At 38.9% G+C, this 12,924-nt stretch overlaps 1 protein-coding gene across 2 annotated transcripts in view; it reads left to right on the top strand.

Moving 5' to 3' along the window:
* LOC142341539 (FK506-binding protein 2-like) overlaps positions 1 to 12,567 on the top strand; it is a 390,606-nt gene extending 378,039 nt beyond the window's left edge. Inside the window, exons 2-4 of one of the 2 annotated variants that reach the window (XM_075392551.1) lie at positions 10,582 to 10,760; positions 11,279 to 11,470; positions 12,002 to 12,567. In XM_075392551.1, the coding sequence (XP_075248666.1) occupies positions 10,593 to 10,760; positions 11,279 to 11,470; positions 12,002 to 12,187 (546 nt within the window). In that variant the 5' untranslated portion in view covers positions 10,582 to 10,592 and the 3' untranslated portion in view covers positions 12,188 to 12,567. Of the gene's footprint in view, positions 1 to 10,448; positions 10,761 to 11,278; positions 11,471 to 12,001 lie in introns of those variants that run through there. The other variant, XM_075392550.1, reaches the window with a different exon arrangement.
* Positions 12,568 to 12,924: the final 357 nt, after the last annotated feature.

Genomic DNA, 12,924 nt, shown 5'->3' with positions numbered 1-12,924 from the left:
TTTCGCTCTTAGTGGAGCGAGTTTTTTGTTCATGCGCGTTGTCGTACAGATTTACAATCTCTAGGGATGAGATGATTCGCGGCGCCGATTAGCTTATTCTACAGCGGCTATTTAGTGGTGATTTCGTGGAGCGATTCGAGGCTAATTTTTGTTACTTGTGAATTGAATATTCTGGTTACAGAATTTAGGCAGATTTGGCGTAGCGAAATTTCACTCGATTATTTAGTGGGTATTTCGCTTAGCGAAATACAATTAAATTTAACACGTCTAAATTAAGACTTTTGGCGGAGCGGATTCTAGTTCAAGAGAGAGTCAACTAAATTGAATTGCGAAAATGAAGAGAATGATTCTAGATAATATTAACAAAACTGATTAATTGCTCTCAAACGAAGTTTGTAGCAATTATATTAGTCCTGTCGGTCTTTTTTTTAATGCGATTTTTCGCTTGACCAATTTTTCGTCTGACGCTTTTGACTTTTCGTCCTCAAAAACGGGATAAACAGGTAGCGCCCAGCGGGCATTAAGTGCTCTTAGAGCCTTTTAGCTCTGTTTCAGCTCAAACAGTTTTGGAGTCTTATACTTATGGTGTGAACAGCGGTTCTTAGAGGTTGAAGACCCCCAACCCCCCCCCCCCCACTACTGACCCCCCCACTATTGCCACCCCACCGCCCTGTTGCCCCCCCCCACCCCCCCAACCGACGCTCGCCACCCCCAACGGCACCCCCGTGCACCCTCCCCCCACCCGTGGCTAGCTACTGACGAACAACCGCTAGCTAAAAACGCAAATTTATACTAATTTTCAATTTTTTTTCAAGATTTTTGAAAATTTTTGTCAGTTTTTTAAGTTTTTTCAGCCCTAGAAGCCTTAGGTGTCAAGGAATCCCCTCTAGGATTTGATAATAGGTTATTGAATAGTTTCTAGTGGTAATAGAATGGTTTCAACATTTCAACACTGCGAATTTTTTGCATTTTTTTGATAAATTTTGCAAATTTTTTCATTGTTTTTGAAAGTTTTTGTCGTTTTTTAGGTTTATCCAGCCTCAAGAGCCAAGAAACTTCCTCGAGGGTTTAATAATAGGTTACTATGTAGTTTCTAGAGGTAATGGAATCATTTTCAAGATTTAAACATCACGAATTTTAGCATTTTTTTGACAAAAATTGCTATATTTTTAAAATTTGTTGACATATATTTTCATTATTCAAGATTTTTCAGCCTCAGGGTTCAGACAACCTCCTGAAGGGTTTGATAATACGTTGCTGCATAGTTTCTCGTGGTAATAGAATGTTTTTCAACATTTGAACATCACGTTTTTTAGCAATTGTTGGATAAAACTTGAATTTTTTTTTCAAATTTTTCGAAATTTGTCATTATCTAAGTTCTTCCAGCCCCAAGAAACCTCGTATAGGCTTTGATAATAGGTTACTGAACAAATTTTATTGCGATAGAATAGTTTTGAACTTTTTAATATCACAAATTTTATCGATTTTTTAATAAAACTTATGATTTTTTAAATTTTTTTTTGAAATTTTTGTCATTTTATTTGCAGTTTTTGAGTCCTTTTTGAGTTTAACAATTAATACTGGCCAACGAAGCTTTAAGTCTTGCGGATGGGTTACATGACAAAAATCCAGAGGCAAAAAATGTTCTTTGAACATTTTCGTCACTTCGAAATGTGGAAAGTTTTCTTCTGAATTTTGCACTTTCAGTTTTTTATATGATTTAGTTACTAACAAGGCTAGAATCTCATGGAAAAAATTTCTAGCTCTCTCTTTCTCTCTCTGTGTGTGTGTTGGTTGGCGTTTCTTTTCTTCTCTTTCTCGCTCACGTTTTACCTCGCACTCTCTCTCTCTCTCTCCTTAACTCTTTTGTTGACTTCAGCGGCTGTTATGTGGCGTGATAATATCGTCTATTACCCTAGCCTCACGCCTCTTCAATCAAGCGAAAGCTAACCTCACTAAACAGTGGCTAGGTGCTGACAACCGCCCGCCGGTCGTTTGAGAGCAATTCGCCCGACGTTAGTCGGTTATGTTTAACAATTTGTTCATAAGATTACATTTCCAAATGCGGCAACTTACAATCACGAGACAATATGAACAGACAGAAGATCATGCACAGGGTGTAAACAAACTTAAAAGTATGAAAAGATAAGATTGGATCTTCAAAACTAGAACTAAATGAATGAACAAAATTAAGGTAGATGAAATGAACTAAATTAAATTAAACATAAAATGAACTTATTTAGCTACACCAAATCGATAGCCCCAAACTAAAAATGTACTATTGTACCACATTTCCCCCTTGGCGAAAATAAATGACAAAGTTATTTATCAGAAAATTAATAATCATATGTACTGGTTAAATAATTAATACTGTAATGTTTTTAATCAGAGTTTTAAACGCAACAGTTTTAGAGAAATGTACTTTAATCACTCTCACTTTCGTAATGTCTCTCAGCCTCGCCAACCGTCATCGACAATTCTTGTTCTTCGTAATTGGGTGAGACATAGAATTGGGTAGGGTATGAAGTTGTTGGAGAACATGGGCCGACTGTAAAATTAGTTTCCTCTTGATTAGATTGTGCTGCGGCTGTCTGTATGGCGGAAATTATTGATTTATTCTCAATTTGTTGTTTCTTGATATTTTGTCGTCTTTTATGTTTCCCAATTGCACCAGTACTTGAAGTTGTGGGAGGGCAAGTTTGGAGATCGCAGACTCATCCGATTCTGTAACCGATACTGTGGAACGCTTTCGTTTTGTTGGAATTAATGCTACGGATGCCTTTGTAGCTGCTTTTCTTTTTGGCCTACTAGGTGGCTCCGCTATAACAATGCTTGTGGTGGGCAATTCCATTGGCACCGCGAAATCACTACTTAATTCGGTGGGTTGCTTTGGCGGTGCTGTTGACAGTTGTCTTTTAGGTTTCGTTGGCATTCGTACACGGAGGGCGCGTGTAACATTTGAATGAATTGATGACGCTGTACTAACGTCATCTGCCACTTTCCTATGCTTCATTCGTTTTCCTCCTTCTAACTTCTTTCTGGATTCCTTTGCGTGATGGCTGATTAGCTCTTCTGTTGTTTTACCTGTTGGTAATTTTGGGCGTCGGTTAGCGTACACCTGTAATTCTGTCTCACGTTCCGCCTTCGTCCCAAACTTTGCCAAATTCGAGTTCCTGATTGTCGCGTCTCTCTTTCCAGGTTCTTTAATGACTGAGGTATATTCGTTAGTTTTGATTACTGAAGATCCTGGTGCTAAGACGTCATATAGACCATCGAGACTTTTCTTCGATCTTTTCGTGCGAGGTCTCTTTTTCGCCAGCTTTACCTCCAATGACGCTTCCGTTCTAGGTACAGATTGTCCGACATCTGGATGGGAAATCAATCTTGATTCCTTATTCGGGTCCTCCTTTTGTCGTTTCATCGCATCTTTGCCCAGTTTGTTTTTATTCACCTCTATTTCAATGTCGCTACGTTCATCGTTGTTCCAGTTATCGTCTGTGATAAGTTCGTCCCATCTGACAGTCTCCAAATCTAAATATTTATTTAAAATGTTTTTGTAAGTTAGGCTTTTTGGATCTGGTTTAGTCGTTATATTACTTAATGGCGTATTCGCTTTTCTACCAAAATGTGCCTCAAATGGTGATATATTAAGTCTTTTGACGACATATTCGTAGCTGATAAATTATTGAACTTATTGAGGCTTTCACATTGAATTGATTTCGCGCCGCCGTTTTAATGCAAGCTAAGCGATTCTTGATTGTTTGAATTAGCCTTTCAACCAAACCAATTGCTCTGTGATCGTGTTTTGGCGCTTCAATTAGCTGTATTTTATTTTGACTACAAAATGCTTTAATTTGATGTCCCGTTTGGCATCGAGCTTGATCCAATCTAATTGCACGGGGTATACCGTGTAGCAAAACATACTCTTGAAGAAATTTCAAAATATTATCTGCATTAGCTCTATCAAATACTTCTGCTGTTGGGAATTTCGAAAATCGATCAATACATGCAAGAAAGTAAATCTCTTGATTTTTTTCATTATAAATGGGTCCTCCAAAATCAATTTGAATTTCCTCATTTGGAACTTTACATAACTTTAATGGTGCCTATTTATTTGCGGGTATAATAGATTTCAAATTTTTACCATTCTTGAAACAGGGGTTGCACTTTGCAGTTTTCGTAGCTATGTCCCTGTGCATATATGGCCACCACGCGTGTGTTGCCATATCGGTCATCCCCCAAGTGCCAGGATGAGTTGCATGGATGGCGTCAACATAGGCATCTTTGATCGCGTGGGGAAGGGCAATCCTGTCATCTATGCAGACACAGCCGTTCTTTACATGCAAGTCTTTCCAGAAGGAATGGATGTAGGGTGATATTTGTTTGCATCTATCTTCGTTGTCGGTAAGGATGCAGTCGCGAATCTCTTTCAAAATCGCGTCCTTAGTTGTCAGGCTGGCCATTAGGGAGCTGGAGAAGATTTTGGAGAGCGCGAAGTTGAAAGAGTCCAGATATAGGTCGTCTACTGAAGGCGAAGTGGCTGTTGTATCGGTCGTGGGCTTGATTGGAGTAGCGGGTGCTGCTTGAGCTGTTGAGGGTCCCTCTTCTGCAAATCGTACTCTTGAAGGAGTCGATTGCTTGACTGTCATCAAGGTTTCATCATCGGAGTTTGATTGCGACATCATGTATACGTTATTGAATTTCGTGGCGATTCGGTAGAAATTGTTTAATTTAGATAGCGACTGTTCAGTGGATCGATTCAAGGCAAAAAGCGAGTGAGGAATGTTAGTTGTCTCGATTTTGGGGTTGGAATTTAAATTATTTAGTGTTAATTCGCTAATTGGGTTATCAATTTGCGTACTTGTAGAATATTCTGGATTTCGCGGTGCGAATTCACTGCATAATTTATTAGTGGAATTTGGATTATTTATGACGCTTTTTATAAGTGGATTTCGCGCTGCGAAATCGACGTAATTTTCGGCATTTAATAAGAAGCGTTTTGCACTGCGTTTAATTACATCCAATTTAGCTACAATAAATTGCTCGTCATATGCAGATATATTAACAGCTTGTTGTTGCGGGTCGCGAGAGATATAATCCACTAATCCCATTTTTGAGCCAGGGAGATGGTCAATTGAGAAATCAAATGGTAATAATCGATCTACCCAACGTGTCAATCTACTGTTATATGATTTGTTAGACCTGTTTTCTCTCATGATTGAGAGAAGAGCTCTATGATCAGTTATCACAGTAAAAGGTTTGCCGTATAAATAATATTTGAAATGTTCCACGGACCAGACAACACCGAAAAGTTCAAGCTCATTTATACTATATCTGTCTTCAACAGAGTTCAAAAACCGTGACGAAAATGCTACTGTATGCCAACCATTAGGTGTTCGTTGTTCCAATGCACATCCCAAACCCTTGCGTGAGGCATCGCATTTAATTCGTGTTTCTAATTCTGGGTTAAAATGTTTGTTTTCAGTGGTTTTCGCAATTTGTTATTTTATCAAGGAGAACTGTTTTTCATGCTCATCCGTCCAAAGAAATTTCGAATTTTTCTTAAGCAAAGGTCGAAGGGGGTAACATAATTGTGACAAATTTGGAATAAATTTTCCTAAATGGTGTACTGAACCCATAAACGATCGAAGTTTTTTAAGATTAGTAGGTGCTGATAATTTTCCAATTGCATCCGTTTTACTTGAAAGTGGGGTTACACTTGATTGTGTAATATTATGTCCAAGCCATTCAATCTTTTCTTTTGCAAAATGATATTTCGCGAGATTTATTCGCAAATTTTCTTGATCTAGTTTTATTAGACATTTTCGTACCAAATCCAGATGTTTTTCGATTCCACCTCTGCTCACAATCAATATATCGTCCAAGAAACAGAAAGTATTATCCAAACCAGCAAGGGTACAATCAATAGCTTTTTGGAATTCAGCTGGCATATCCGTTAAACCGTAAAATCCGGTTTTAAATCGATATGTGCCAGTCATATCTCCGCTAACCATATTTAAGTTACAATGGCGGGCCGTATCACTGTGTAATTTAAGTTGGCTATAAGCGTACTGCAAATCAAGAGTCGTAAAATAAGCAGTCTCCTGCGGCGCCGTTGACAGTGTTTGCGAGATTGTTTGAATTAGCGAATCTATATTGGGCATTTGATACTTGTTTTTATGAATAGCTTTATTTAGATTTTTGGAATCAAGTGCTATTTTGATTGATTGATCCTTTTTTACCGTAATGACAATTGGACATATGAAAATTGATCAGAACAGTTGTTTAATTTTTCTATATGTCCTTCGTTTAATAGTTTTTCAAGTTCAATTTTCACTTTCGGTTGAAGATGTATTGGCACTTTTCTTCCTTTCTGATGTATAACTCGATAATTTTTGTGGAATTTTGAATTAACCGTATGGTTTTTTGACTTTCCAATTCGGGATATCAAATCGGGAAACTCCTTTGCAAGTGATCTCTTTAGTGCACAAGGTTGATCTATGTTATTGATTTCTGTTTTCGGACAAGGTTTCTGAGATATTGTGATGCCTAACTGATCAAAAAGATCTCGTCCTAATATTGGTCGAAACCCATCAGCTACGACTGTGACTTTTGCTTTCTGAATATTCCAATCATTGCTTTTTACCGGCGTTTTTAAAGTGCCGAGAGGTTGAACAATATCGTTAGAAAAAGACTTCAATTCTAGTGGTTTTTTCTCTGACCATTGTGATTGCACACAATTGAACATTATTTCTTTTGCAAGTGACATATTAATAATGGTAGAACCACTACCGGAATCGAAAAGTAAATCACAATTTGTGTTTCCAATTGTTAATGACAAATTTTTCAGTGCTATATTTGGTGAACTAATATTTGTTCATTATTGAGTTAATTTGTTCATTATAATTGATATAATTGACGTTCTGATTTTCCTGACTAGAATTTTGATTAGATGTTTCAGCAGTTTCTACAGTGTTAATGCGATTTGTTTGTTGAGTATTTCTTGTATTGTGAAGTCTTCGTCGACATACCTTAGCAAAATGGTTTTGCAAACCACAGTGATTGCATTTCTTACCCATTGCAGGGCAAACCTGACGGTGCGTTGGTGTCCAAATCTGACCACAACCACGACATTTTCCAACAGATGCACGGTTGACGACTGCTCTACTTGATTGATTTCCACGCACACCAGCGCCGCGAAATCGATTGAATTGTTGAATTGCGTTCACTGTACTGCCAGTTGCACCGTTATTAGATGAAATTCTCTGCTGTTTCTGATTACCCATTTCCATTATTGACTGCAATGCTGAGTGCCCTCTCCGGTTCAACTGTATCCCGTAGAAGCTCCCGTTGAATGTCATCATCCAACGTGTTTGTGATGAAAATGTCTCTGATGATTGCCTCTTCACGATTTTCAATATCGCAATTTTCAGCCAATTCTTTCAAGATGCTATAGAATTGTTCTACCGTTTCACCCTTCTTCTGCTTCCGAGAGAAGAACACGTATCGATCAAATGTGATATTTCTTGGACGAATAAAAGCTATCTCCATCATTTCCCAAAGTTTGAGGGTAGTCAAGTCGTAAATATTGTCGTGCGGAAATTTTTGTGTCAGTAGTCGTCTACCTTCCGTACCAATACTTAGGTACAAAAGAGATACACATTTTTAGTCACACAGATTCCATGGTCGTTCCCCGCATAGTATTCCTGCTTCTGTTATCTTTTGGCATTTTAATTCCCATTGCAACTTCAACTGATTGTTTCTAATTCGACGCTCTCTCTCCGCTTCATCTGTTGTATCTTCAATTGACATCTCGTACTTCGGTTCCACTGGCAATCGGACTGTCGTTGGCTTGGGTTGTAACAGCGTGTCTATAGTGATATTCTCTCGAGCGAGAATCGCTAGTTTTACCTGAATTCGCCATTTCTCCCATCTGATTGGTGGGTCCGAAGTTGGTCGTTCCCAAAATGGCTCTATTGACAACGGTGTTTTTCTAGATTCTCGAGCTGACTGCGCCGTGTCGTACAGATTTACAATCTGTAGGAATGAGATGATTCGCGACGCCGATAAGCTTATTCTACAGCGGCTATTTAGTGGTGATTTCGTGGAGCGAATCGACGCTAATTTTTGTTACTTGTGAATTGAATATTCTGGTTACAGAATTTAGGCAGATTTGGCGTAGCGAAATTTCACTCGATTATTTAGTGGGTATTTCGCTTAGCGAAATACAATTAAATTTAACACGTCTAAATTAAGACTTTTGGCGGAGCGGATTCTAGTTCAAGAGAGAGTCAACTAAATTGAATTGCGAAAATGAAGAGAATGATTCTAGATAAAATTAACAAAACTGATTAACAATTTGTTCATAAGATTACATTTCCAAATGCGGCAACTTACAATCACGAGACAATATGAACAGACAGAAGATCATGCACAGGATGTAAATAAATTTAAAAGTATGAAAAGATAAGATTCGATCTTCAAAACTAGAACTAAATGAATGAACAAAATTAAGGTAGATGAAATGAACTAAATTAAATTAAACATAAAATGAACTTATTTAGCTACACCAAATCGATAGTTCCAAACTAAAAATGTACTATTGTACCACACGTGTGATTAAATTTTTGGTCACACTTGACTTACCTCACTCTCAAAAATGACTTCCTCACTTTGAAATTTATTTTTATTTACTTTAATTCAAAAGAGATAAGGTCAAATGGGTGTGCGTCACTCTAAATGAAGGTTATTTGAGATCAGCTAATAGAGGCAGCAATAAAGATTTTTAATCAAAATATAACAAATCAGCCTTCAATGAAAAGACGATTTTTTTGCTCTGTATTTTACTGTTTTTCTTAGACTGCCGATCTACGAATCTATTGCGGCTATTTTCTGGCAATCTGCCAGCTATGTTCTTGACGTTATTTAACCTGAGGGGAGGGGCAAAATAGATCCCTCATATGAACCGTAGCCTTGTGTGTAAATCTTGAGTATTATGTAATAAAGCAGTGAGTAGTTTAGAAGAGGAGGCAATTCTCTTTATGTACCAAACGGGAGGCGATTGTTTAAAAAATCCGAATTATGGAATGCGCAGTTTTGTGTTCATCTAGGTATTTATTGTTTAGCCCACTGAGTCGATATGCAACTTAGATGTAAAGCTTCCATTCGAATTTAATGTTTTCTTTACAGTTTTCTTTTTGTTTAATCGAATGTCTTGGAACTGTTTCCTTTTCCGGGGTCTTTCCCATTATAGCCCATGAATATATAGCCCCCATTATGGTATAATTACTATGATGGGGGTATAGGTTATCTGACCCCCAAAGCTGGGGGGGATATGATGGGATAGACCCCTTTTCCCAACGGTAGAATATACCATCTATGTTAAAATTTTGGAACCTTGTAGTGGTTTATGTACATCATAATGGCTAGCCACACCCTTACGAGATTACAGTAACCGTAATCAATGTAAATTTAAATGTTTGCCCGCAAGCTGGATCTTTCCGTTTGTGCTTCCTCCCTCCCCTCCTTCTCCCCCCCCCCCCCCCCCCCCCAAAAAAAAATCTGGGTAGAAGATAGCCCCCAGACGCACGCATGTGACTTTTTTTACATAAGTTTGGTTTACATTGTAACTGGGAGGTGCCTAGCGTCTAGCGTACGGGGGAGGGGGAGGGGCACAGACGAATAAGATCCTATAAGTTTTTGTCTTTTAAAAACAAGAATTTTTTTACCGGTAAAGGAAACAGATCCAATGGTTTTCCTTTCAGAGCCTTTCACCAACTTTGTCCAGCTGGAATTGACAATTTCTACCACAATGGTTGAGTGTATCTTCGGATGTATTCGGTTTCGGTCACCCGTTTGGATCTATTCTGCCCCCCCCCCCCCAGTGTTTTTTACGCCCCCCAGTAAAAATATATGCCTACTGGGGGGGGGGGGGGGACTGAATAGATCCCCCGTTTTGTTATATAGCAAGCTACTATGTAAAAAATAGCACAAGCCTGGGGGCATACAAATAATACGCCCACGGAGATGGAGGGGCAGAATATAGCCGTATTTCCACGTGGGAATATAATGGGGAGGGATCAACCATATTTTGGTCCTATTTCCGAATTCTGCTCTCTTGGTAGCCCCAGTGCCGTGTATGGCCCCATTCCCATTTACAAATAATTCCTTGTTATATAGCTCGTTGCCGTGTTACAAATAGTGCGTGTTCCTGGGGTACGTAAAAGTTTATCCGCTAAAGGGGGGGACAGAATAGATCCCCAGATTCTTTGAGCAGAATCAATTAGATTTGAGATAAGCAACACTTTCTCCTTTCTGCATTTAAAATGGAGCGGGTGGGAAAGATAACAGAGCTAAAAAGATAAGAGCTAATTTTCTCTATTTTTGCATCTGTTTCCCCTCCATATTTTTAATTTACAAAGCATCTCCCTTATAACACGTGCAAAATGGTACATGCTGACGTGTAATTCAGCTCCCGTTAGCACAACAACTTTAACTACTTATTCACTTCCCAAAAAGTGTCAGTGAAAGTTTTTCAAAAAGTGCCAGTGAAAATTTTTTTGTCTATTTTTAGTTCTGTTTATAGATTGAGAATGCAGTTGTTTAGGTTACAGTTGCTTACTTTTGGTCTTTTTGCTACTTGTATATTAGTTGTGGTTTTACAAGTGAGGGCTAGTGACGAGGACGAGGCTACTGAGAAACCACCCACTGAGGAGGAGAAGGAAACCGTGACTGAAGAAACTACTGAAGAGCCACCCAAGGTTTGATTTTTAACCTAGGGATATTCGATCGAAAAATATCAAGATAACGTATAGACGAATGCGATAGGGGCTTTTCCTATTATTCTACCGCCCCCATAAAATTTGTCGCACATCCTTTATGGTATTTTTAAGGTAATTGGGAGGGGAGCTATCCGCGCTTGCTCCGCTAAACTGAGGTGATATAATGGGAAAACTACGAATGTTTAGTTTTCTAGCAAAATATTTAGAATGACCTGAAACTAACGATGCGACAATTTTCATAAATTTTGAGGATCTTTTCCGTTTGTGCAACCCCCCCCCCCCCCAGGCTTAGTAGGTGCATATTATTTGCGCTCTGCAGACGCACGTGCCATGTTTTTCATAAGAATTCACTGTGTAATGGCTAACGTATTTTTATTTTTACACAATGAATTACTGTGTAATGGCACGTGCTCTGGAACTTTGGGGGGGGGGGGGGGGGGGGACAAACAGAAAAGGGTTAAACTAACCTTGACTGATTGGTTAGGTCTTGTTTTTAGCCAGAGAAGCCACCTGTGAAGGAGTTGAGAATTGGAGTGAAATATCGTGTCAGCTGTGAGAAGGAAGAGAAGACGAAGGGTGGGGACAAATTGTCCATGCACTACACCGGCACACTCCATTCCAATGGGGAAAAGTTCGACAGTAGTGTTGATAGAGGCACTCCCTTCGAATTTACTCTAGGCGCTGGACAGGTGAGAAGAAACCAGTGTTTTAGCTTCGAATCAATAATTTAGTGATCCTGTATTGCGATTCGCGGTTATGTTTGGTTCTCCATCTCAGGAAAATTCAAGATAAACCATCACAGGCCATAATAGCCGTGTGGATAATGCGTCAGACTATTACGCCGGAGGTCAGGAGTTGAACCCTTCTTTGTTAGGAATTTTGTGTCTTTTCCTCTATAGCCCTCCCGCGAAATTATAGCCCCCCAAACATTATGGCATAATTACCATGATTGGGGGGGGGGGGGGGGGGGGGGCTATGCTTTATATGACCATTAAGCTTGGGATGGTGGGCTATATCGGGAAAGGAATTTGTTGCACCCATAAAAAATTATTTAAGTTACGGTCACCTCTGAATTGAATTGCCTCGCCTAGAGCATTTGTCCGACATGACGAAAAGAAACAAGTTGCTGTTGCAACTCATTTTCCCAAAGTTTTTAAATTTAACATGAAGACTTAATGGTTCTTATAACACTGGAGCGATATTTCTCGTTTTTTGTTCAGGTGATTAAAGGCTGGGATCGTGGTCTAGTGGGAATGTGCAAAGGGGAGAAACGCCGTTTGGTCATTCCCGCTGAGCTTGGATACGGGGATCGAGGATCGCCGCCTAAGATCCCAGGTGGAGCTAGTCTTGTATTCGAAGTGGAGCTTCTCGACTACACTCGACCAGGGGCCAAAGCCGAGTTGTAGACTTGCGACTTATCCTCGGCTATTATGTATTAAAGATGTGAAATCGTCTTTGATTTTATGCGTTTCTTGTATTTACAAAATCTGGCCGCTTGTACGACTTCGGGTGTCGGTGGCTGTAAACATAATCATGTGTGCTAAAACAGTATCTTAATAATCGTATGATGTACACTTAAAAGTTAAAGTTTTTAAATATTATTGTACGCGACGTTTATCAGTGTCGCGCGGCCTTATTCCGTTGTGTTTTACCTTAATACGACTGTAACTTTTGCTTTCTTATAAGTTTTGCGTTCCCATGTAGCATTGTCCCATAGTGCCGATAATTGGGGAAATACTTCATGATCAAATTATATTACTCAGTTAAATTTATCGTTCAAATCAAACGTTTTACGATCTCAGATGCTGAAACAGAAGTGTTTGAAATTGAGTGTATTTACTGATAATTGTTAGTCTGAATTTAGGGCTAAAATAATATTTAGTCCCGAAAATCTGTTAGGTTTGAGGTTTTTTTTTAATAAGTAACTGTCAGTATCCGGTGCTAGCTAGTCAAACGGATAATATATATGCACCGGCGTCTTAACAGTTCAAAATACCTGAATTGTATTGGGCTCCGTCTTTTAATTGCTCACGAACGAAGTATGAAGAAATTTTAGAAATGTTGTGTCTTTTTAAATGCAAAATTTTTGCTAAACCGTTTTGACTTCGCGAGGAATTCCTTAGACGCTAGTTGATAGGGTTTT

Source organism: Convolutriloba macropyga, chromosome 6 (genome assembly GCF_964194025.1).
Source record: "Convolutriloba macropyga chromosome 6, txConMacr16.3, whole genome shotgun sequence".
Taxonomy (NCBI): domain Eukaryota; kingdom Metazoa; phylum Xenacoelomorpha; order Acoela; family Convolutidae; genus Convolutriloba; species Convolutriloba macropyga.
Note: the sequence above shows the minus strand (reverse complement) of the source record. Positions and strands in the feature narration are given on the sequence as shown.